Source organism: Tachypleus tridentatus, chromosome 4 (assembly GCF_004210375.1).
Source record: "Tachypleus tridentatus isolate NWPU-2018 chromosome 4, ASM421037v1, whole genome shotgun sequence".
In the NCBI taxonomy this organism is placed as follows: Eukaryota; Metazoa; Arthropoda; class Merostomata; order Xiphosura; family Limulidae; genus Tachypleus; species Tachypleus tridentatus.
The window spans coordinates 15,285,460-15,310,858 of NC_134828.1; the positions used below are offsets into that span (position 1 = coordinate 15,285,460).

At 36.1% G+C, this 25,399-nt stretch overlaps 1 protein-coding gene across 1 annotated transcript in view; it reads left to right on the forward strand.

The window, feature by feature from the left end:
* The window catches only part of LOC143248611 (uncharacterized), a 73,459-nt gene extending 63,727 nt beyond the window's left edge, over nucleotides 1–9,732 (forward strand). Inside the window, exons 19-20 of the mRNA XM_076497114.1 lie at nucleotides 4,288–4,582; nucleotides 9,640–9,732. Coding sequence (XP_076353229.1) covers nucleotides 4,288–4,582; nucleotides 9,640–9,717 — 373 coding nt within the window. The 3' untranslated portion in view covers nucleotides 9,718–9,732. The remainder of the gene's footprint in view (nucleotides 1–4,287; nucleotides 4,583–9,639) is intronic.
* Nucleotides 9,733–25,399: the final 15,667 nt, after the last annotated feature.

Sequence of the window (25,399 nt, forward strand, 5' to 3'; positions counted from 1 at the left end):
AGGCTTGGTCATCAAGTTAGGAGACTAGCTTTGATGAAAAGAGGTCAGGAACAAGTTAGAGAGATAGATAGGCTTGGTCATCAAGTTAGGAGGCTAGCTCTAATGAAAAGAGGTCAGGAACAAGTTACAGAGATAGATAGGCTTGGTCATCAAGTTAAGAGGCTAGCTCTGATGAAAAGAGGTCAGGAACAAGTTAGAGAGATAGATAGGCTTGGTCATCAAGTTAAGAGGCTAGCTTTGATGAAAAGAAGCCAAGAACAAGTTACAGAGATAGACAGGCTTGGTCATCAAGTTAAGAGGCTAGCTCTGATGAAAAGAGGTCAGGAACAAGTTACAGAGATAGATAGGCTTGGTCATCAAGTTAGGAGGCTAGCTCTGATGAAAAGAGGTCAGGAACAAGTTACAGAGATAGATAGGCTTGGTCATCAAGTTAGGAGACTAGCTTTGATGAAAAGAGGTCAGGAACAAGTTAGAGAGATAGATAGGCTTGGTCATCAAGTTAGAGGCTAGCTCTGATGAAAAGAGGTCAGGAACAAGTTACAGAGATAGATAGGCTTGGTCATCAAGTTAGGAGGCTAGCTCTGATGAAAAGAGGTCAGGAACAAGTTACAGAGATAGATAGGCTTGGTCATCAAGTTAGGAGGCTAGCTCTGATGAAAAGAGGTCAGGAACAAGTTACAGAGATAGACAGGCTTGGTCATCAAGTTAGGAGGCTAGCTCTGATGAAAAGAGGTCAGGAACAAGTTACAGAGATAGATAGGAAACCAGAAGGAAATAATTCACTTAACAAAGCTTTGCTATCAGTTGTACACTATGCTTAGAGCATGTTATATTCTGCTGTGTGTTGAAATGAATTAATTACATGACTTACATTGTTGAAAATAATTGGATATTCAAGTCGAGATAAAACTGAATTATTTTCAATGCAATATCTTTGTAGAACTGACTCCACTGCTACAATCTTTTACAAAATTTGGAACTAGTTCAAATATGGCCAACTTAATTGAAAGCAAAAGATAGTTTTCCTATACATATTGAGTTTCATATACAAGACACTCTCTGAATTTTAGTGGAGAAAAATGAGGATAGTTAACCAGTCACAATAAGTAACATAATTGTTTAAAAATGTACAGTAAATAACAGTTTATAGGAAATGAATTTCATTAAACAGTACAATTTGTGAGTGATATTTCAATTTGATTGTTTGTGTAGGAGCTTTCAAGTTGACCCTAAATATTAAAACGTTTTATTTTTCAAAAAATCAATTTATCTTTTCACAACACTAATATTAACCTGTTCAGTGCCGTAGACGAGATAACTCGTCCAAGCCGATCGGTAACACAGTGGCACGGACGAGTTAATTCGTACTCAATAACACCTAACTTCAACGCTAGATGTCAGCACCATACATGCATTTGACCTACTTACAAATTGTTTCACTTTCGATCCAAAATGGCGTCACAAAAAATGTTACAAAATGAAGAAGTATTGGAGTTGTATTGTAGCAGCTGAAATACTTGGCAGTCAACAAGTTAATAGAAGTAGTACTGATTACAGGAGTGGATAAAATGATGGCATAGGATTGGAATTTGACTTAAGGGTGAACAGAACAATTATTTTACGTGAAGCTAGAATGTCCTTCGCTTTGAAAAGCCATCGTGATAGAAAAGATCTGCAATATTAGAACTTGTGAAACAAACATTTTTTTGATGATACAGTGTTTTTAATACATAAATTTTATGAATATTTATTTAGTTTTTGGAAGGGTGTTACTAAAGGATCACAACGGAGTATCGATTCCTGTGAATTCGAGGATGTACCACTTGTCTTGTACAGATCAGCGTATTTTTTAGGAAACAAACACATCATTATCTTTACTTTAATTTACCGATCGTTTTACAGAAATTTATGATTCTGCACAAGTGTTTTTTTTGTTACGTTGTTTTTATGCACAGCAATGAGAAAGAGGTTTTTCTGTGTTTTGATGTCTCATAGTAATATTTGAAAAATACTGTTCTACATATATGAAGAATATCCCTAGTTAGTGTACAATTTTATGTCTAAAGTACACACATTTTTATGTCTAAACATTTATTTAAATTGTGTCAAAAAATTGGGTATTCCCTTTATTTATTACAATCAGAATTTTACAGAGAAACAAATTTAATGTGACTTGAAGAAATAAACGTATAACACTTTAAACTGTCTTTTTCTCGGGGGGAAGGGTCTATTTTCCAAATGTATGCTCATAATACTTATTGTTACTTTTGTAAATTAGTGTTGCTATAGTACGTGTCTTTCTCTCTGTAAATTAGTGTTGCTATAGTAGGTGTCTTTCTGTAAATTAGTGTTGCTATAGTACGTGTCTTTGTCTCTGTAAATTAGTGTTGCTATAGTACGTGTCTTTGTCTCTGTAAATTAGTGTTGCGATAGTAGGTGTCTTTGTCTCTGTAAATTAGTGTTGCTATAGTAGGTGTCTGTGTCTCTGTAAATTAGTGTTGCTATAGTAGGTGTCTTTCTCTCTGTAAATTAGTGTTGCTATAGTAGGTGTCTTTTTCTGTGTAAATTAGTGTTGCTATAGTAGGTGTCTTTCTGTAAACTAGTGTTGATATAGTAGGTGTCTTTCTCTCTGTAAATTAGTGTTGCTATAGTATGTGTCTTTCTCTCTGTAAATTAGTGTTGCTATAGTAGGTGTCTTTCTCTCTGTAAATTAGTGTTGCTATAGTATGTGTCTTTCTCTCTGTAAATTAGCGTTGCTATAGTAGGTGTCTTTGTCTCTGTAAATTAGTGTTGCATGTGTTTTTTTCTCTCTGCACATTGCTATAGTACGTGTCTTTGTCTCTGTAAATTAGTGTTGCTATAGTAGGTGCCTTTCTCTCTGTAAATTAGTGTTGCTATAGTAGGTGTCTTTCTCTCTGTAAATTCGTGTTGCTATAGTAGGTGTCTTTCTGTAAACTAGTGTTTAGTAGGTGTCTTTCTCTCTGTAAACTATCGTTGCTATATTAGGTGTCTTTCTCTCTAAATTAGTGTTGCTACAGTAGGTGTCTTTCTCTCTGTAAATCAATGTTGCTATAGTAGGTGCCTTTCTCTCTGTGAATTACTGTTGCTATGGTAGGTGTCTTTCTCTCTGTAAATTACTGTTGCTATAGTAGGTGCCTTTCTCTCTGTAAATTAGTGTTGCTATAGTATGTGTCTTTCTCTCTGTAAATTCGTGTTGCTATAGTAGGTGTTTTTCTGTAAATTAGTGTTGCTATTGTAGGTGTCTTTCTCTCTGTAAACTATCGTTGCTATATTAGGTGTCTTTCTGTAAATTAGTGTTGCTATAGTACGTATCTTTCTCTCTGTAAATTAGTGTTGCTATAGTAGGTGCCTTTTTCTCTGTAAATTAGTGTTGCTATAGTAGGTGCCTTTCTCTCTGTAAATTAGTGTTGCTATGGTAGGTGTCTTTCTCTCTGTAAATTAGTGTTGCTATGGTAGGTGTCTTTCTCTCTGTAAATTAGTGTTGCTATAGTACGTGTCTTTCTCTTTGTAAATTAGTGTTGGTATAGTATGTGTCTTTCTCTCTGTAAATTAGTGTTGCTATAGTAGGTGTCTTTCTCTCTGTAAATTAGTGTTGCTATAGTATGTGTCTTTCTCTCTGTAAACTATCGTTGCTATATTAGATGTCTTTTTCTCTAAATTAGTGTTGCTACAGTAGGTGTCTTTCTCTCTGTAAATCAGTGTTGCTATAGTAGGTGCCTTTCTCTCTGTGAATTACTGTTGCTATAGTAGGTGTCTTTCTCTCTGTAAATCAGTGTTGCTATAGTAGGTGCCTTTCTCTCTGTGAATTACTGTTGCTATAGTAGGTGTCTTTCTCTCTGTAAATTAGTGTTGCTATAGTAGGTGCCTTTCTCTCTGTAAATTACTGTTGCTATAGTACGTGTCTCTCTCTGTAAAGTAGTGTTGCTATAGTAGGTGTCTTTCTCTGTAAAGTAGTGTTGCTATAGTAGGTCTCTCTCTGTAAATTAGTGTTGCTATAGTAGGTGTCTCTCTCTGTAAATTAGTGTTGCTATAGTAGGTCTCTCTCTCTGTAAAGTAGTGTTGCTATAGTAGGTGTCTTTCTCTGTAAAGTAGTGTTGCTATAGTAGGTGTCTCTCTCTGTAAATTAGTGTTGCTATAGTAGGTCTCTCTCTCTGTAAATTAGTGTTGCTATAGTAGGTCTCTCTCTCTGTAAAGTAGTGTTGCTATAGTAGGTCTCTCTCTCTGTAAATTAGTGTTGCTATAGTATGTGTTTTTCTCTTTTTCAAGGCTGGAAAATTACAGAACTAGTGGAGGTAAACTTTACTGCAGTACACACTTCAAACTTAGTAATTCCAAGTCGACCCCTGAATCTGTATCAGAAACAGGCCATGAAACTGCATCTGATGTGGGCCATGATGCTGTATCTGAAGATGAAATGATGTCTGAAATTGGCCATGAATCAGCACCTGACATTGTGTCAGGAAGTGGTAATGATAGTGAACTCATAACAACCAAGACTGAAGTTATCGATGAAGGTCAAGAGACACCGAATATTGCTAACTCTGATGAGGCTACATTAAAAGTAAGAGACACTGAATATTGCTAACTCTGATGAAGCTACATCATAAGTACACCTGTTTGATTTTTGTCAGTTTAGGTATGCTTTATGTTGGTAGGCATAAGAGGAAGGCGCTTAAACCTATGAGGAAAAAAAACAAAACCTTTGAATTCTTTGATCAAAACCCACTTAACTTGTTTCTATACCATATAAAGTTCTGGTGTATAACACAATCAAAAAGTTTTTATGTCACAAAAATATTAATATCAGTGTTATAATAATCCAGTAAACTTTTATCTTTATAACTATTGGTTTATTTGAAAAGTCGAATAGAGAAATACAATCCATTTATACTTTATTTGACAAAAATACTTTCCTGCTGTTCTAATGGTCTCAAAGGGTTGGTGTTACGTGATAATAATGTTACACACCATTTATTCATGGCCTTGGGGAACAAATTTTGCATATACTCACACTTATGTGCTTTGTTTTTAAATTACAGAATGAAATAACCTGAGATTTAATTTTGATCTTATAAGCCTATGTATAGCTGTGTTTTACTGTTGTTCAACACTTAACGATAAACGTAAGTTGGCTCAACATGGCTGGACAATGTACGTCAATTCCCCTTAATTTGTCCATAACAAAAGATATTTCTTCCAGTGGGGATGATGACAAGTGAAGCAGATGGAAAACTGATCTTGTTATAGTTTTGTCAGTTTGCATATTTGGAATATTCCAGAAAATGATGTTGTCAAGCTATGGTATGACTGCCATTCTCGTGTGTCTGTATATGTGTTCATTGTGTTTTAACCAAATTTAGTATAAGGCTAGAGATGTGTTGAAAACGTTTGACTAAGAAACATCCAAACTGGAGGCCTACTAGGCAACTGTTAATTGGTTCTGATCGAGTTTATAATTTGAATAGACAGTAATTCTCACATTGACCTTGTTCTTGGATTCTGAAATACCTAAGTTCAAAGGTTACATGATAACTGTTTATTAATTTTAATGAAACTTGATCGATAAATCAACATTAACCCAGTTATGAAGTTTAGACTATCGAGGGTGAGATTTATGTCAACCATGTTACGTGTGCCAACATGGGTCAATCTCCCAACCCATCTATTTAAAACAAGAAATCATAGATATTAATACGTATTGTTATTCTAACAGGTTTTCTCGAAACTTAAGTAGTTTGGTACTTGGTTTCTATGATTTATAAATAATAAACGAAACCGGCAATCCCTGGTTATCCAAGTCCCTAAATTTACCAAAGGTCATGACCTTACCGTTGGAGTACACGATTAAAAACAGCTTTTTCTCGTTCTTTAGTGGTATAAGACAGATAACTAACCCCCATCTTGAAAATATTCATTATTAATAATGATCAATTTCATTAATGTGGTACAACATACCATTCTGAAATTTGTTCTAGTAGTCCATCAAATGTCTCGTGCGTGGTATTGGCGCCACATGTACTCATCGAGGTAAAATGGCGACAGAGCATCACTGGTTCCTGATATAGATTTTAACTACGACTTGCATTGCTTTCAGAAAGATTCAATGTGTTTAGTGTGCACTTCTGTTACAGGGTCACAAAGCCAGTTTGAGTTGTTCAGTATCTCGTGAATGAATGGTGGCTGTACCAAGATTTGAGATATATTCAGGTACCCAGCCCATTTATCCGAATGAATGGTACTGCCGTGAACAACGACATTTCATATAATAGATAGCAGATTACCTACAGTACGGTTGGGTACAAGAGTTAACTAGTCAAGCTGTTTGGTAACATCATATATTCCAAAAATCTATCCTTGAGGGACAAGCGGTAATTTTATAACATTATTAAATGGGTTTGGTTTGTTTTGATTTTCGCGCACAGCTACACGAGTGTTGTCTGAGCTAGCCGTCCCTAATTTAGCAGTGTAAGACTAGAGGGAAGGCAGCTAGTGATCACCACCCACCGCCAACTCTTGGGCTACTGTTTTATCAACGAATTGTGGGAATAAACGTCTCATTATAACGCCCTCATGGCCGAAAGGGCGAGCATGTTTGGTGTGACGACTCAGATTACGAGTGGAGTGCTGGACCCTATTACATGGACCCAAATAACCAGGGATTGCCACGAAACCATAATAAACAACAATACTACGATTCTTTCAACTAGATTACTATTTTGACAATAACAAGCTACGGTGTTTCTGATATTTTACATGTTAACTTGTGTTACTTTGCATTCACAACAAACATTGAAATACAAACGCGTTTTAACACATTTTGTATGCTGCTATCTAACAAAAGAAATCTCAGCATATTTTACTGGGTTGTTTCTAGTTATTTAACGAAATTAAATTGGAACATATATTTCATAAATATTAAAAAAAAAAAAAGATTTACAAAGAAAAGGAAATACAACAGATTTTGAAGCCTTCGTCCCATAATTATCAAAAATAATTCAATATAATTAATAAGTTGTGTATAATTACCTTACCAAATAAAAGGAAGTGAACATAATTCAATACGACGCACGTTTTCATAGCTTCCTAGACTTAATTTAGTTAGGTACTAAATATGTGGCCCCCTAGTGGCAGAGCAGTTTATCTACGGACATACATCGCTAGCAACAGGGTTTGATACCCGTGGTGGGCAGAGCACAAATAGCCTACTGTGTAGCTTTGTTCTAAATTACAAAGAAACTAAATATGTGTGACGTAATTTCATTTTTATTCTAAATCTTAACCATTCTACCGGAATTCCTAACATAATTATTCTATCTTTTGCTGTGATTATAGACAGTATTTAGGTTTACACATTTAGAAATAGCTATATAATTTTATTTTTCTAATATATTGCAGTAGTGATATGTGCATTTGTTTAGCTTTAATAGAAAGGCCTAGCCGGGTATCGAATAAGGAAAACCAAAACTGTCGAATGTATTTTCAATATTCGCATTGACAAGGATATCTGGGATAGGCCGACGTGCTATAGTGATACACAGCAAAAGTATGCGATATTTACTGTAGTTTAAAATATGTTGAGAACAATCGAGGTCCACAGCAAGTGCCTGTCAGCATGTTTTTATTATAAAATACTTTCTTGTATAAAAAATGGGGTATTTTGTCTCTTTGAAACATAAAGCTTTATATGTTAATATATATTTAATATGTTGTAATTTTATTTTTATGTATATTATAATTCATATAAAATACTGGGTAATTATAAACCGTTTAATGATGCGTGATGTATTTTTTTTGAGATATATAGTATTACCGAGTACTTATTTTAAATATGAGGTTGTCGAATTAAATGAAGAGGGCGCACCCTCTTCAACCCTGAGCAAGTGCTGGTTTAAAAAAAAATAAATATATATATTTTTTGGCCAGTAGTGTTATTAGTTTAGTTATTATAGAAGTAAGGTTACATCTGTTTCAACCTAACACGTGCAAGTTCGTCAGTGGCTCAGTAACACTAGTAATTGGTATCAGTTAATGACGTTGACTGTTTTAGAAGGGCATACATCCTACATCTTTATGGGAAGTGTATTTGACATCTGATGAAACGTATAATAGTTGATTATTTCTGTGTTTAGTTTGAAGCGAAAATATTAAATATTATTGTACATTCATTATGCATTTAATGATTATTATAATGTGAAACTTGTATTTAGTGAAGGAGTTCTATGCAAAATTAATTGGTGACGTTCCTGTGTGTTAGTTCTGTGTATGTATGTCACGTGAAATTAAGCCTTTTTTTGTTTTTCAGTAGGCACTATTTTCTTTAACTTCGCAAGTTTCTGGAACTGATTGCGCTACACTAATCTACAGAACAAGTTTTCTAATTATCATGTTGTAAGTGGGAAAAGAAGTTAAACTTTCTCTAATTGTTTGCACACATTAAAGGTCATACTTTGTATGATAAACTTTGAGAATCGCGTTATGTAGATAAGAATGTTGTTCAGTTTCATGGTAGTCATTTGAGGACCAATGAAAATAAAGGTTAGTTTTATGGTGTTCGTCTGAGGACCAATAGAAATAATGGTTAGTTTTGTGGTGTTCATTTAAGGACCAATGGAAATAAAGGTTATTTCAAATACAGTTACGAAGGGTGCTTTATTATTTATGTACATTTTAAATGACAAGGTAACACAACTTTAATCCGATAAAACAAGATGGTCGAGTTTGTACTTACACGTGCTATTTGTTTGTGGTTCTTTAAGTTCGTATATTCAATGGCTTTCGTTATGTTCCATTGTATTTGGATATTTTAATCAGCATAAAGTAGCGTTGTCATATCTTGAATGCAGAGGTGTCATCTAGCGAGATATGACCGAACTGAACATTTATTGAGTGCAAAATTCATGTGTAATGAAACCCAGTTACGGAGACTGGTAACAAAACTTGTTCACTCCTTGGTACGAGAGGACAGTTTGGAATTGGAAACTTTTTACTGTAAAAAAAAAATCTGGTGTGATGTTTGTTATTTGTTCATAAACACGACGTTTTAAAGAGGAAATAATTAAAAAACAGCAACATTAATTAATTTAATTAGTTATTGTGAGAACTTTGTAAAAAGGACGACCAAACAGTAGTTAAAACACTCTGGGTTTTAAAACTTTAGAAAGATCAGGGGTGTGAAAAACAAGAACAGTACAGAAAACAATGAAATGTTTGTATTTTGAGATTCGTGGAAAGCTACACGAGGGCTATCTTCGCTGGCCCTCCCTAATTTAGCGGTATAAGACTAGAGGGAAGGCAGCTAGTCATCACCACCCAGCGCCAACTCTTGGGCTACTCTTTTACCAACGAATAATGGGATTGACCGTCACATTATAATGCCCCCACAGCTGAAAGGGCGAGGATGTTTGGTGCGACGGGGATTCGAACCCGCGACCCTCGGATTATGAATCGAACGCCTTAACACGCTTGGCCATTTCGGGCTCAACAATGAAATACGTTGGAGTCTTCATGAAGTTTATGACATGAAAATATAAGCATTATACCAACTTTAAAACTTAATATTTTTTTAAATTAATTGTTCTGTGGTAACTGTCGGCTTTTTTTTTTTTTTTTTTTGCACAGCTACACAATGGGGCGAATAATTGTGTTCTGTCTACCGCGGAGAATCGAACTTTGGATTTCAGCAGTGTAAGTCTGTAAACTTACCGCTGACCCATTAGGAGACCTGACAGCTGAATAAAATTGAATTAATGATCATTTTCATATTTTACTGAATTATTAAAGTGTCTCATAATATGTCAGGCCATCCCATAAGTAATGTCCGAAAATTTAATACAGAAAGTGCATCATTATTTCTGTCTTTGTAGAAGGTTTTAATGACTGAAATATGTAGTAGGACGTGTATAAAAATGTTAAGACAAATAAAACAAACTAACCCAACTCCACTTTATCAGATCATTAATCAAATAAACTCTTATGAAGATGGATGTGTCTGAGGAGCATATTAGTCATATAATACTTTATGAGTTTAATGAAGGTAATAGTGCAGTAGAAACTAAACAAAACATAAAGGTGTTTATGATGTGGAGTCTCTCAATGAAAGAAAATGTCGAAGGTGGTTTCAGAAGTTCAGATCAGGTGACTACAGTTTAAGTGATGCGCCACATTCAGGTCGTCCTGCTGAGTTTAATGATGACTTGCTGCTAGCTACACTTGATGAAGATTGTGTTGTAACAGTTGTAGAACTAGCACAGAAGTTTAGTTCAACCCATTCAACAGTTCACCGTCATCTGCAACAGCTTGGAAAAGTGTCAAAACTTGGAAAATGGATCCCCCATGATTTAACAGAAGCCAACCTCTGAGCAAGAGTGGACATTTGCACTTCTCTGCACTTTATTGAACGTAACTTACCTTTTTAGGACAGGTTAGTAACTGGACATGAAAAATGGATATATTATAAAAATGTTACGCGCCGCAGACAACGACTCAGTGCAGGTAAACTGGCTAAAGCAGAGCCCAAAATGGACCTCCACCCTAGGAAAGTCTTGTTAGACGTTTGGTGGGATTTTGTTGGTGTGATCCACTTTGAGTTGCTGCCACTCAATGTAACGATTACATCAGACTTCTATTGTCAACAGTCAGAGCGCTGGAATGTTGCACTGAAAGAAACAAGGCCTGCTTTGATCAATCGTAAAGGTGTTGTGTTACACCAGGATAATGCACGGCCCCATACAGCAAGGATCACATCTGTAAAGATTGAAGAGCTAGACTGGGAAAAACTTCCACATCTTCCTTATTCTCCAGACCTTGTCACATCTGATTATCATCTGTTCCAAAGTTTGCAGAACTACCTTGATGGAAAATAGCTTGAAACACATGAAGATGTCAAAACTACCCTCTCTACATTCTTTTCCTCCAAACCCCAAAAATTTTACAGAAGTGACATTCAGAAGCTTGTGAATCGTTGGCAGGAAGTAATTAATAATAATGGAACATACATTATTGGTTAAATAACATTAAAAGTGTTTGAAATCCTTTCTGTTTTTGTGAACCTAAAATTGGACATTAATTCAAGGACGACCTGATACATATTCATATCGAATCAACTACAAGTTTCATATAAAACAAAATAAATCAAATCCTCAGGTTCCAATGACTGCAGAACCATTGACGATGGCCATGGACAGCGCAGAAGCCGAAAAAAGTACAAGCTTACAGTAAGCAAGGTCAGTAGTTAGTGTGCACGTCAGATGCGCCGATAGATGGCGCTACACGCATGTCGAAGTCGGACAATGGGGGAGACTGATATAATGGAAGACGATGGAGACTTAGTGATTGTTGTTTGTATTTTTATCCGACTGCTTCTCGCCGTATTTCTCCGTCTCTCTTCTTGGGGGGGGGGGGGTTGCTTTGCCCTCGCCTTGTTGCTTGCCACGCTTACCAGACAAGCATCTACACGAGTTAAATCAATCCATTAATCTGTCTATCAGTGTTATCCACTATCGCTATTATTTTATAAATTCCTACCTAGTGCGGGGTTGAAGGAGGACTAATTAGTCTTCGAGCACCCCAGGGGATTAATGTTTCTTAGGAAATATTAATTTTAAACCTAAACACCTGCAGTTATAGAGAGAGAGACTTAGTTCCACAGCGTGTCACCACAGCGTGCAGTGGAAGAAACGCTTTGCCAGGCCGCCATGACGTCAGACGATGATGCACACGTCACGTGTCAACGTGTCTCAACATGACTAGTTAATACAATCTGTTAAAATGTCGATTAATTAATTTTATATTTAATTACATTTTCTGACCATTTATATATAAAACATCCTGATAAAGGACGCCTAACATTAATTTATTATATTATTTAATGATAAAATTATTATAACAGTGTCACGTATGGACGTGTCACACATTCACTTGAAATAAATAATTTACAATTATGTGTCATTAAATACTTTTATCATACCCAATTTTTTAAACAAATATTGTATGGATAAACATGCACATTATACTTTTAGTTTACTGATGTGTTCTTCAGTAAACTATTCTACTGCATAATAGGGCACAAGTCGGGCTTCATTCGGTCTCTCGTCTAGTGAAAGTGGGTTTTCTCGGGGTACTCCCGTTTTCCCCCACACCTAAATTTTGCCAATGGACCTGTAGATCCCAGCCGGGGTAACTTGATCCATGCCCGGCCCCGAATGGGGCCCGTTTGAGTTGATATTTCATTTACTCTGCCGACAACTTGCTTCTTTAACTTGTTGACTGCTAAGTATTTCAGTTTCTACGGCAACTCCGAACCAAGTTCAAAATACAACTCCAATGCTTCTTCATTTTGTAACCTTTTCGTGACGCCATTTTGGATCGAAAGTGAAACAATATGTAGTGGGTCAAATGCATGTATGGTGCAGACATCTAGCGTTGAAGTTAGGTATTATTGAGAACGAATTAACCCGTCCGTAGCACTGTGTTACCGATCGGCTTGAATGAGTTATCTCGTCTACGGCACTGAACACGTTAATCGAATATTGCCTTTGTATTCATTTTGTCAGCTACCACGCCTTCTAAACTCGCACCAATCAGATTCATGCTAAACTCATAAGCCCTTCCAGCCTAAGATTATCGATAGCCACATAGCCAAAATTCTTAACTTCTGCCAAGTGCAGGGTAAAGGGGGACTGTTCAGTGTTCGAGTGTCCCTGGGCCTGGGGTTAATATTTCTTATTAACCTTATTCCAAAACAACTATCAGAATTGTGTGTGTGTTTACTGCACAATAAGCGTAATCAATCATTGTTATAGAACAGCAACACTTATTATTTCATAAATCTTTGAGGACTGACCTTTTATCTAAATTACAGATGTAACTTACATCATAAATATTGAATGCATATCAGCACCAAATAACATTTCACTTGCTTACAGAGAGAGTGGCAGATTTAACAGTTCAATTTGGTCACAGCCGGACGTGTTCGATAATCAAGGTCACTGACCATCATGCTTTTAGAAAATATACAGGGTAGAACATAAGTTTAGAAAAGTCTTTTGATATTTAGTGTCAGTTAAAACTGATAACACTTTCGTTTTAATTTACCAAACACGTTTATTAAAATAGAAATTAATAACAATAAGCTATCTATGTATTTCAGTTATATTTCATATGGAAAATTTTGTTTTGAATTTTGAACAAAGCGACATGAGGGCTATCTTCGTTAGCCGTCTCTAATTTGGCAGTGTAAGACCAGAGGGATTGTTTTGTTTTTGAACTTCGCACAAAGCTACTCGAGGGCTAGCTGTGCTAGCCGTCCCTAATTTAGCAGTGTAAGACTAGAGGGAAGGTAGCTGGTCATCACCACCCACCGCCAACTCTTGGGCTACTCTTTTACCAACGAATAGTGGGATTGACCGTCACATTATAACGCCCCCACGGCTGAAAGGGCGAGCATGTTTGGCGCGATGGGGATACGAACCCGCGACCCTCAGATTACGAGTCGCACGCCTTAACACGCTTGGCCATGATGGGCCATGACTAGAGGGAAGGCAGCTAGTTATCACTGCCAACTCTTGAACTTCTCTTTTTACTAACATATAGGGGGATTGGCTTATTTGGTATTTCGTATCACTAGGTACTGTGAAATAAGTACCTTTACTGATTTTCAAATTTAGTGACATACAAAATTTCTAGTTAAAGCACGGTTAACATCAAAACTTATGTATAGTTTGAACATAGTTCAAAAGTTCGAAAGGTACAGACTAATTAAATGCAAAAATTGTATTTGACTCAAATACGTCAATACATAATTAGTGTTTTGTAAAACAAACGTTAAATGTATATAGAGTTCTTTTCAATGTGTGGCTCAACATGGCCAGGTGGTAAGGGACACTCGACTCGCAATCTGAGAATCGCTGTTCGAATTTCCATTCTATCGGTCATGCCTTTTTGGCCGAGGAGGCATTATAATGTTACGACCCATCCCACTATTCATTGGTGAAAGAGTAGCCCAGAAATTGGCGGTGGGTGGTGATGACTAGCTGCTTTTCTTCTAGTCTTACACTGCTAAATTAGTAACGGCTAGCGCAGATAGCCCTCTTGTAGCTTTGCGCGTAATTCAATAAACGAACAAACATACGTGTAGCACCCTCTGGCGGCGCGTCTGAAGTGCACTCCTATCTGCTAAGGTCCTTACACTTCAATGGAAGGATGGTAGGTGTTAGGATTCATCACATTAAAATTCGAGTTTCGTTACCTATAATGGACATAACAAGACAACCAGTTCCGTAGATATTACTTAATATCCAACAAACAAAATAGTAAATAATAGAACAAACAGTTACAGAATACTAAAGTCTGTAAACTTTACGTGAACTTTGAATGTTATGGAGAGATATTATGACAAAGAAGGTAACAACGTAAATTCGTAGCTTTTGGTTGGCAAATTATTAACGCGCCGAATAGTTCTGTCTTACACATCAGTATATTAACAGCGTATTGTTCTATTACAGCCTTTTATCAAACGTATACGCATGGTGGTTGAGGCACTCGACTCGTAATCTGAGGGTGGCGGGTTCGAATCTTCGTTACACCAAACATACTCGCCCTTTCAGCCGTGAGGGCGTTATAAAGTTACGGTCTGTCCCACTATTTGTTGTTAAAAGAGTAGCCCCTGAGTTGGCGGTGGGTGGTGATGACTATCTGCTTTCCCTCTAGTCTTACACTGCAAAATTAGAGACGGCTAGCACAGATAGCTCTCGTGTAGCTTTGCGCGAAATTCAAAAACAAACAAAACCAAATGTATTCATTGGTTCAATAAGTTACTAAATTAAGAGCGTTTGTTCACGGTTTTTTTTAGAAATAATAAATCTATGGATGGTGCACCGAACTTTTAGAAATGCGAACTTGACATCAAATGAAAAAAAAAAAACTGTAAAAACGATTTCTTAATTTTTTAACAAAAATTGCCAGCTGCAAAATTCAACTAATTTATGTGACCTTACCAGATGATTGTGGGAAAAAGTATTAACTCTACTACTTCAGTAGTTAGACATTAATATGATCAAACACGTGATATACTCAGAGAACTATTCACTTTTACTTACTCCATAGTGAAAGTTACTACTTTCATTGAAATGACTCTTGTGTGTAATAGATTCTTAGATCAATTATATAAATGTATTGTCAAGATATTATGTGTATGTGAGCAAGGATACTTTTACAGTAGGCACGCGTAACTTGTTGGAAATAAATTCAAACAATAAACAGACAGTACACAATCCACTTGTTTTAAAATAATATATCTAAAACAAGTCAGATGTATGTAAAAGATTCTTCACGCTATAGGATATCGCAGCTGTATCTAAAATTCTGAATAATTTTCTTTTTTTTTGTCAAAAGTCCATTTAGGCTAATTCAACTGTTTTAGAATTCAAAAGACAAGACGAACTATTTTTTCGATTCTGTGCTTTACTCTACAATCTGCGATAGATTCACTTACGTTACTCAAAGTACACACAGATGGGTTCAGTTACTTTAAAAATACTTTGACAAGACAAGTTATTCTTGTTATCTGTGTTAAAGTGTGAAATTCACTTTAAAATATTTCATCTTATGGCTAAACACTCACACACGAGCTTCATGTGTTCTGACTTTACCTCTGACTGAGATTTGTTTTGCTGAACTTGACTTGAGCTCGCCTTGGTTGCCTATATTTATGTATTGTTCTCCGAGGCCTCAAACGTTTTATAAATTACACGTATGGCGATATAATGTGTAAATACTCAATTAAGGTAACGAGAAAAATATGGAAGATTCGAGTGACGTCAACAATATTAGCAAAGTCCAAACAACAATGTAATTGCAAATACACAAGGTACGTACGACAAGTCTTGTATATCCAACACACAGATATATATACATATATAAAGTTTTGATTTTTTTTTGTTTCCCAAACAAACCTCTCGTATCCAAATTTTGACAGAACTAGAAAATCTTTCTCCAAAGTCACTATAAACATCGATCAAAATGTTTTGATCAAATTTCAAGAAGTAATCGCAACGATTGCTTCTATCTGATGACGTCCCTATACGAGTACTTCTCCCTCAGTGGTTCAGCGGTAAGTTCAGCGGCCTACAACGTTGAAATTCGAGTTTCAATACCATTGGTTAGCAAAGCATAGATAGCCTACTGTGCAGGTTTCTGTTCAGTAACAACTAAACTCTTTGGGCAAAGCTAAATCTATCATCAAAAACATAATAACCAACACTGGTAATCAATTGGTATTCCAGATACTTCCTGGTCATTCTCATGCTCTAAAGAGGTCAAGACAGGGTTTAAAGGTTAAATTCAATTTCAATTCTAGTACAAAAGATAAAAATATTTAGTATTGTATCAACTAAATTCGAAGAGAACCATTAAATAATGATATTTATAAAATGCCAGGGCTCTGTAACAAGTTAGGTTGGCTTAACAAGGAGAATGTTCATGATGACCAGAAGCCTACTTGAATTAAAAAATGTATTCTAAAAATGACTGGTATGGGTATTAAAACTTTAATTTTGCGCAAAGTAAAAAAAAATCCCTACTTATACAAGAACTTGATTGAATGTATTGATTTCACGCAAAGCTACACGAGGGCTATCTGCGCTAGCCGTTTCTAATTTAGAATTGTAAGACTAGAGAGAAGGCAGTTAGTCATCACCATCCACCTCCAACTCTTGGACTACTATTGTACCAATGAGTAGTGGGATTGACCGTAACATTATTATTGGTGCGAGCGGGATTCAAACTCGCAACACCCAGATTACGAGTCTAACGCCTTAACCCACCTGGCCATGCCGGGCTCCTATTAATAAGAAATAAAGGAAATGTTTTCAAGTATTCACTCGTACCTAATGTTGACAGGTGAACTTGTCGAAACGTCAAAGTTTGTCTCTTTCTCGTTTTTATCTTTCCGTATAGTCGTTTTAAAAATTTATCTATTCAACGTATTATAGAATTTTTAATTTTTATGCGTCATTCAAATAAAAAGAAATGTTTTTGAAATTATTATATTTTACAACAGATGGCGCTACGCTCGGCAGTTGATAAAGGAAAAAGAACCTGAAACAACATTCATTTATGTATAAATTTTACTATAGTTTTATAGCTTATTTTGTTAGGTTAGACTTAACTAACTATCCAAGACTAGAGCAGGCTAAGGTAAGTTAAGTTTTACTTTCGGTGCTGACGATGTCGATCAGAACTAAAAATTAATATAAATTAATGAACAAACTGACAGAAATTATTTGGCATTTTAAATGTGCATGACACTTTATGTAACACAAACGACCTCAAGATTCAGACGTAATTGTCCCTAATTTATAACTTCTGATCAGAGGAAGAGAATCTATTGAGAAGCATCCATCATATATATGGCTATTTTTTAGTAAAACTGAGTGTAATTTTTAACGCACCAAGAAACTAAAAGTAAAACGATGTTCATAAATATCTTTGGTTCGAACTTAGGACCTTCCTGCCCACAACTCGAAAGACTAATCATGAGGTCAAACCCAACAGAACTCAAGAAGAGATACATACTTTTATAAATCATTCTCTAAGATAACCAATAAGATCTAGTTATTACAATGGATTAAATCATCATTAGGTATTACTACACACTCGCTGCCAGTAACGTCTTCGACCGTAAACTCAATAATAACAAAGGATATTCTACCAATTTAGGATATTGGTTAGTCCTAACACCACATATGTATAGATATTTTGGTAAGCGTAAAAAGATCATGAAAAGGAAAAATGACACGGATGTTATACAGCATATCCAAACCTGAGATTAAATATAATTAAATGCAATTTTATGGAAGGGGAGATTAAACATTCCAGCATATTGCTGTGGATACGGGGAACATAGTGTGGTTGAAATACAATAATTATACACTTTCCCAACTCTTGAAAATCCCAACGGAAATAGATATAGAATACGGTCTTATAAATATATTAGGCCTAATATTAATATGTAATAACAAGTAATGTAATTAAAATAATTCTTAGCCACCTTTAAAAAGTCATTCACACCATAACGAAAGTTAAGTTATAATGCTATAAATAAAGGTACGTTAGCTGTGCATGTTAAAAGAAGAAGAAAGCAATGGACTCTAACACCAGAAATTCACGCACTAATAATAAAACGCAGACAATTAAGACGAACACATTATGTTACACGTGATCCACACAGTGAAGCAGAAATCAAAAGAACAAATACAAAAATTAAACAAGAAATTAAAAAAGCAAAAGAAACTAATTGGCAAAACTTCTGTAAAAACTTAGAAAAAAACCAAGAACAATCCAAACGAATTTTGGAAAAAATTCAAGAGTATTGCTTCAGACAAAAACACAAATCACATGCTACAACATATCACACACAACAATAAAATCGCAAGGACGGACGTAGAGAAAGCCGACCTACCAGCTGACTACTACAAATCCTCCTTCAGCGACCTAAACTCAGTAGACTTTGACACACAACACCAACACCATGTCAACAACTTCATAAATACAAACCAAGCTTCATTCTCACCACGATTCCCTGGCGAGACACTAGAAGCATACTCAAATTCAATCAATAGAAAAATAACCATATCCGAACTAAAGATTAATATCAAAAACTTGAAGAATACTTCCCCCGGACATCACCAAATACCAAACATTATTCTGACCCCGGACATGACCAAATACCAAATATTATTCTGAAAAAAAGCTCTACTCTCCTGTTACAACACCTCATGAACATTTCACTAGCGACTGGATATTACCCTGACACTTGGAAAAAAACCATCATAACCACGATCCCAAAGAAACAAACCAACAGAACCAATCCAGATAATTTCCGCCCCATCAGTCTGTTAAGCTGCCTTGGCAAACTGATGGAGAGAATTATCTCCAACCGTCTCCTTCATTTTTGCGAATCGAATAACATCCTACCAGAATCTCAAAATGCCTCCAGGAAAAATAGGCAAACAACAGATCACCTCACACGACTCACCGAATCAATCTATAAAGCTTTCAACAACAATCAAGCAACCATCGGGGTATTCCTAGATGTCAAAAAAGCATTCGACAGCATATGGCACAATGTCATCAAATACAAACTAAAACACTTGCAAATAAATCCCACGATAGTTAAATGGATTTCAAATTTCTTAACCAATAGAACAGCACAAGTAAAAAGTCAATAAAACTATATCCAAATTATTTAATATAACGGCAGGAGTGCCCCAAGGATCAGTCCTCTCTCCACTTCTATACACAATTTTCGTCAGTGACATACCTTTCCCAAATCTAACATACACACACAATTCACAATACGCAGACGACATCGCTATCTGGAGCACCTCCAGAAACCCAGTGATGGCCATGTCTCGCGTACAAGAATCACTAAACAACGTCTCAACATGGAGCAACAAGTGGAGAGTCGTTTTAAATCCAACCAAAACACAAGCAATTACCTTCTACAGGAAATTAAAAAAGCAAAGGAAAAATCTAGAAAAAATAAAATTATCTCTTGGAAATACAACCATTAACATGAGCAAAAACATCACATTCCTTGGCATCATTTTCGACACAAAACTAACATGGAAAAAACATATAAACAATATACACTCATCAATTAGAAAAAAGGATTTCACACCTAATGACTCTAACCAGTAGACAATCGAAATGTTCACCAAACACCATCATCCAAATATACAAGGCTTACATCCGTCCACTGATAGAGTATGGATGTCAAGTAACATACAATATGTCAAATAACACACTCCAAAAAATCCAAGTTCAACAGAACAGAATACTAAGATCTACATTCAGTCTACCGTCATTCACGCCAGTAAAGTATATACATCAAATCAGTAACTTACCAACACTAAGAAATAGACTAACGGAAATATCACACAAATATTATCTAAAAGCATAAAACAGAAACAAACTAACGGCATCACTATACAAATTAACTAGTGCACCAACAAAATACATTTCACCTTACAACATATTTCAAGAATCACAAATTACACAACAAAGTATCTAAAGAACTAAACTCATGTTAATAATATGTATTCTCTTTTTCAGATATCGGGCACAGGACAGGCAAAACTTTCGGCGCCTGTCCTGTGAAAGTGGGTTTTCTCGGGGCACTCCCGTTTCCCCCCACAGCAAAAAACTTAGGCATTGGATTTTTAGATCCCAGCCCAGGTAACTTTATTGCCAGACCCTGAGTCGGGTCGTTTGAATTGAATTCATGTTCATATTTGCTTGACTTTCGGGAAGGGACCTGTCCATTCTCTCCGTTGCTGCCTTTGCCTCCGTCCAAGATAACATTTAGAGTGACCAAAAAAAAGGAAAAAAAAGAGCCAAAAATTATTTAATAAATAAATAATAAAACTAAACCTAATAACCTTTCACAAAATGGGACGAAGAGGAACCACAACGTTCCTGAACACCCCAGTTGGAGAGAGAACTCTTCTGATTTCTCTCTCTCTAAACTAAACCCCTGCCACGTTAGTTTAGTTTGGGTTTGTACATGTTATGGTATGGGTAACAACGAACTATTCTGAGCTAGTGGTTCAAACGTTAGATATTTATAATTCACAAACAGTTGTATGAACGTCTGCTCACGAAATCTAAACTCTGTATTTTGTAATCGGTAACTTTCATCACAGGAATGATATAGAGGATATATTTCTGTATCATTCATCTCTGGTGTTACATATACGATACGCGTTTTTAACGATAACTAATAGTTTCACTGCATCAACGTTTTAGTGACATTGTGTGTCCGTTCTGGTTTACTGTTAATGACGTGCTTGCCAAATATCTTACTGTTTTTTTTTTTTTTTTTTTTAATTTCGCGCAAAGCTACACGAGGGCTATCTACGCTAGCCGTCCCTAATTTATCAGTGTAAGACCAGAGGGAAGGCAGCTAGTCATCACCATCCACCGTCAACTCTTGGGCTACTCTTTTACCAACGAATAGTGGGATGGATCGTCACATTATAACGCCCCTACGACTGAAAGGGCGAGCATGTTTGGTGCTACGGGATTCGAACCCGCGACCCTCACATTACGAGTCAAACACCTTAACCCTCCTCGCCATGCAGGGCCATATATCTTACTGAATTCTATCCACAAAACTATTAATTCAGTTGAATATTTTTATAAACTTTATCCTGGATTATCCTGGATAAGTTCCAAAGTTTCTTATGCTTGAAAAGAGCGATTGTACAGTGTATTTAAATGTTATTGAAAATCAGAAATTGATAAATTCGATTATTTGTTGTTGAGCACAAAATAACACAATGGGCTACCTCAGCTGCGCCCACCGTAGGGAGCGAACCCGAAATCTGAGAGTCATAAACCTTCAAACGTATCGTTGAGTTCCTCGGTGGAACAGCGGTAAGTCTACGAACTTATAATGCTAATATCCGGGGTTGTATTCTCCGTGGTGCACACAGCAAATAAACCCAATGTTGCTTCGCTTCAAAACAAATAAACAAAGATGGAGCGAGTGATTGGGTATACATAGTTGAATAAAACTCGAAGTTTAGTCTTACTTTTGTGTAGATGCAACATTAGAATAATAGAAAAAAATATTTACATTTTGCACTGACGCACAGCTTTTGTAAAACAAATGCTGCACGTTTGAACCGATTCGTTGATGCGTACGGTTTTGTTTGCACGTGTTCTTACGATCATGCACGTGTTTATTTCTGTCACAGCGAAATTCGTATTCCGTCTTTCTTTTCGAAGCAGTAATTTTAAGGAATACTTTAGGTTTTAACCTCCCACCCCTTGAATAAACACAAGTCTAACAGTCCGTTTTTTGAGCTTATTTTCGGTTCTGACAGCTCCTATGACTCAAGCTGTAGAATGTACTGAAGGTGCCAGAAATTGAAGTAATGAAGCATAGTAATAAAAACGTAAACAGACGTTACTTGAATCTTGATTTTAGGAAAGCGCAGGTTTTTAGTTGGAAGTTAGTTATCGATAACTAGATGACACCACATGTAATTCATGTTTGGTTTGTTTGTTATCGAGCGCGAAGTTACTCGGTGGGCTATTTGTGTTGTGCCCACTATTGGTATCGAAACCGGAATTTTAGTGTCTTAAGCCTGCCGACTTGCCACTGAGCCACCGAATGGGCTTACCGTCTAGTTTCAAATTAATGTATGCCACTTTTGTTTCTGTCGCACCAAACGTGCTCGCCCTTTCAGCCGTGAGGGCGTTATAATATCACGGTCTATCCCACTATTTGTTGTTAAAAGAGTAGCCCCTGAGTTGGCGGTGGGTGGTGATGACTATCTGCTTTCCCTCTTGTCTTACACTGCAAAATTAGAGACGGCTAGCGCAGATAGCCCTCGTGTAACTTTGCGCGAAATTCAAAACGAGGAAATCAAACTTTCGTTTTTTGAATAGATTTCCGTCACAGAGTTGTGTGTAACTAACTGAAATACTTTGGTTAGTCTTGCGCATGCGTATATATAACCATACGTGCTGTACTAATATCGTTAAAAGATATTTGATATTCTATGGCATCTGACTTGGAATTTTTTAAATAGTGATTCTATTTTAAAAAATAAAAGATATTAGAATTTTAATGGTCAGGAAAAGCGTGCTAACCATTAGAGAATATGTCAATGCCTTTATTTCATACAAATTGATTCATCTTATTATTATTTTTTTCCCGAACAATATAACATCTTGCTTGTTTGAGGACATGAACCTGTTCAGTGCCGTAGACGAGATAACTCGTCCAAGCCGATCGGTAACACAGTGCCACGGACTAGTTAATTCCTTCTAAATAATGCATAACTTTAACGCTAGATATCAGCACCATACACGCATTTGACCTACTTACAAATTGTTTCACTTTCGATCCAAAATGGCGTCACGAAAAACGTTACAAAATGAAGAAGAGTTAGAGTTGTATTGTAGCAGCTGAAACGCTTGGCAGTCAACATATTAACGGAGCTATTTTATCGCTTTATTTTGTATCACATAAGATATTTCGAAGATTCTTTTGTTTGTTTTGAATTTTGCGCAAAGCTACTCGAGGGCTATCTGCGCTAGCCGTCCCTAATTTAGCAGTGTAAGACTAGAGGGAAGGCAGATAGTCATCACCACCCAACGCCAACTCTTGGGCTACTCTTTTACCAATGAATAGTGGGATTGACCGTCACATTATAAAGCCCCCACAGCTGAAAAGGCGAGCATGTTTGGTGCGACGGGGATGCGAACCCGCGACCCTCATCGAAGATTCTAACTTATGTTTCTATTCTACTGTTTTGTAAGTCTTCGCACTTGAGTTTTATATTATAGCTGGTTCGATATATAGCTAATTATCAAACTTTATTTCAAATAACACAAATAAATCTGTTATTAATTATTAAAATCGCGAATTGTAAATTAACTTTTTACCTGCGGAGAGAGGGGGCTATTTCCGAGTCAGGACTTAGCCTAATGGTCAGTTTTCTGGGCTGTGAAAAGAAAGATTCGGGGTTCGAGACGTAACGTGGTTTAACACTCTTCAGAACGTTTAGCTGTAGGAGCGTTATAATTACAAGAGTCGATTAAGTTATTCAATTTTAGGCGCCAAACTCTTTGTGGTAGCGGGTACTGTTGGCTGTCCTCTACTTGGTCAGTTGTTCAAAATTAAGGTTGGCTACAGGGGACTGACCTAGAAATTTAGACCACGTGTCGTTGACACTGAACACTCCAACTTCCAAGTTATTTGTTTTCACTGATGCTTGTGTCTGTTTATATTATTAAATTCAACTTATTATCTTGCGCATGCGTACAGGTAAAGTTTCGTGGAATGCATATTGAATATACATTGTAATTTTTATTTCATAGGCTAACTTTTGAAAGGAGGTGTTGTGAACAGAGTACAAAAGACAGGAAAAACGTAGAATGCACAAAAATGACGAAAACAACCTTTTTTGTTTCGAGAGCTGTCTTCACGCAACTTCATGGTGCCAGCAAACACGCGACGTCCACCTGCCTTGGTGGCTTCTAATGAGCATTGGAGAACATTAAAAGTACGTGTAACAAGCTCGTCCTGAGGGTGTATACAGTAGTTTTGTGTTATTGTTTTCCAGCCTTGTTCCCACAATATGATCTTTCAATCGTTTTTCTAACGATAGTTATTTTTTGTATTAATGAGGTCTGACTCACACTTTAACCTTTTATTTTTACTTTCGTTTTCCATTCAAAAATCGAAGGTAATTACTATTTGTCATTTTGCGCATGCGTACAAATTACGTTTAATAAAACGTCTGTTTGGTTCCAAAATATCGAAAAAAACAACAACCAGAGAAAAGTGTTTTCACCGTTCTGTCTATCATAGTTCGTGTTTCTATAGGGTTTACGAAACGGATTATATCTGTTATTAATATACAATACTGTGCTGTTTTATATTATTTTCGTTATTAAGTATGGGTTATTTGTTTTTCGCGTGTTGGAATTTGAGAAATTACTCCTTGTAATTCTAGATATGTAACCAGCTCTTATTAAGAACTGATCTCTCACTATAAAGCTGCGTGTCTGTAATTTTTATTAAATAATATAATGTTGGGTTTCCTTCCCCTATCTTTATTAGATAATAAACAGACAAATACATCAATATATGGACAAGAATATAGAATAATAGCTTTTAAAAGAGTGTGTGTTTTCTTAGAGCAAGGCCACATTGGGTTACCTGCTGAGGTCACCGCGGGGAATCGAACCTGGGATTTTAGTGTGGTAAATCCGGCGACATACCGCTGTACTAACGGGGAGCTATTTTAAGAGAGAGATTAAAATGTAAAAAAAAACAACATATTTTCTTATTTACTTAAGAATTTTAAACGATTTGTACCGTACAACAAAAATAACAGTGAAATGAAACAGTAATAACATGCTACATTAGATGATTTAGTTATGCGACACACCGAAATATGGAAGCTAGTCAGATTTTAATGCTATCTTAATCAGCTTGTTTTTAATAAGAAATTCATATCATAATTTCTTTATTGTTTCCGTCATTAGGAGTATTGGTAAAAATTGCTAACATATCTGTTTTTTGTCATATAATTTTATCATCATTGTACTTTTATTACGGTGATTATTTGACACAAGTCTTCGAACCTGATTGAATCTCGTGAGATATTATTGGGTTTACGGCCGAAACTGTTGCTAATAGCGAGGATATTCAAATGATGCATTCTTATCTTGACACTTAAGAAAGTAAGAAACTATCCTATGATTTTTGTCAAGCACAAAGTTGCACAGCTAATTAACCGTGCTTTGTCCATTGCGGGTGTTGAAACCCGGTTTCTATCATTATAATCCCTTAAATTTA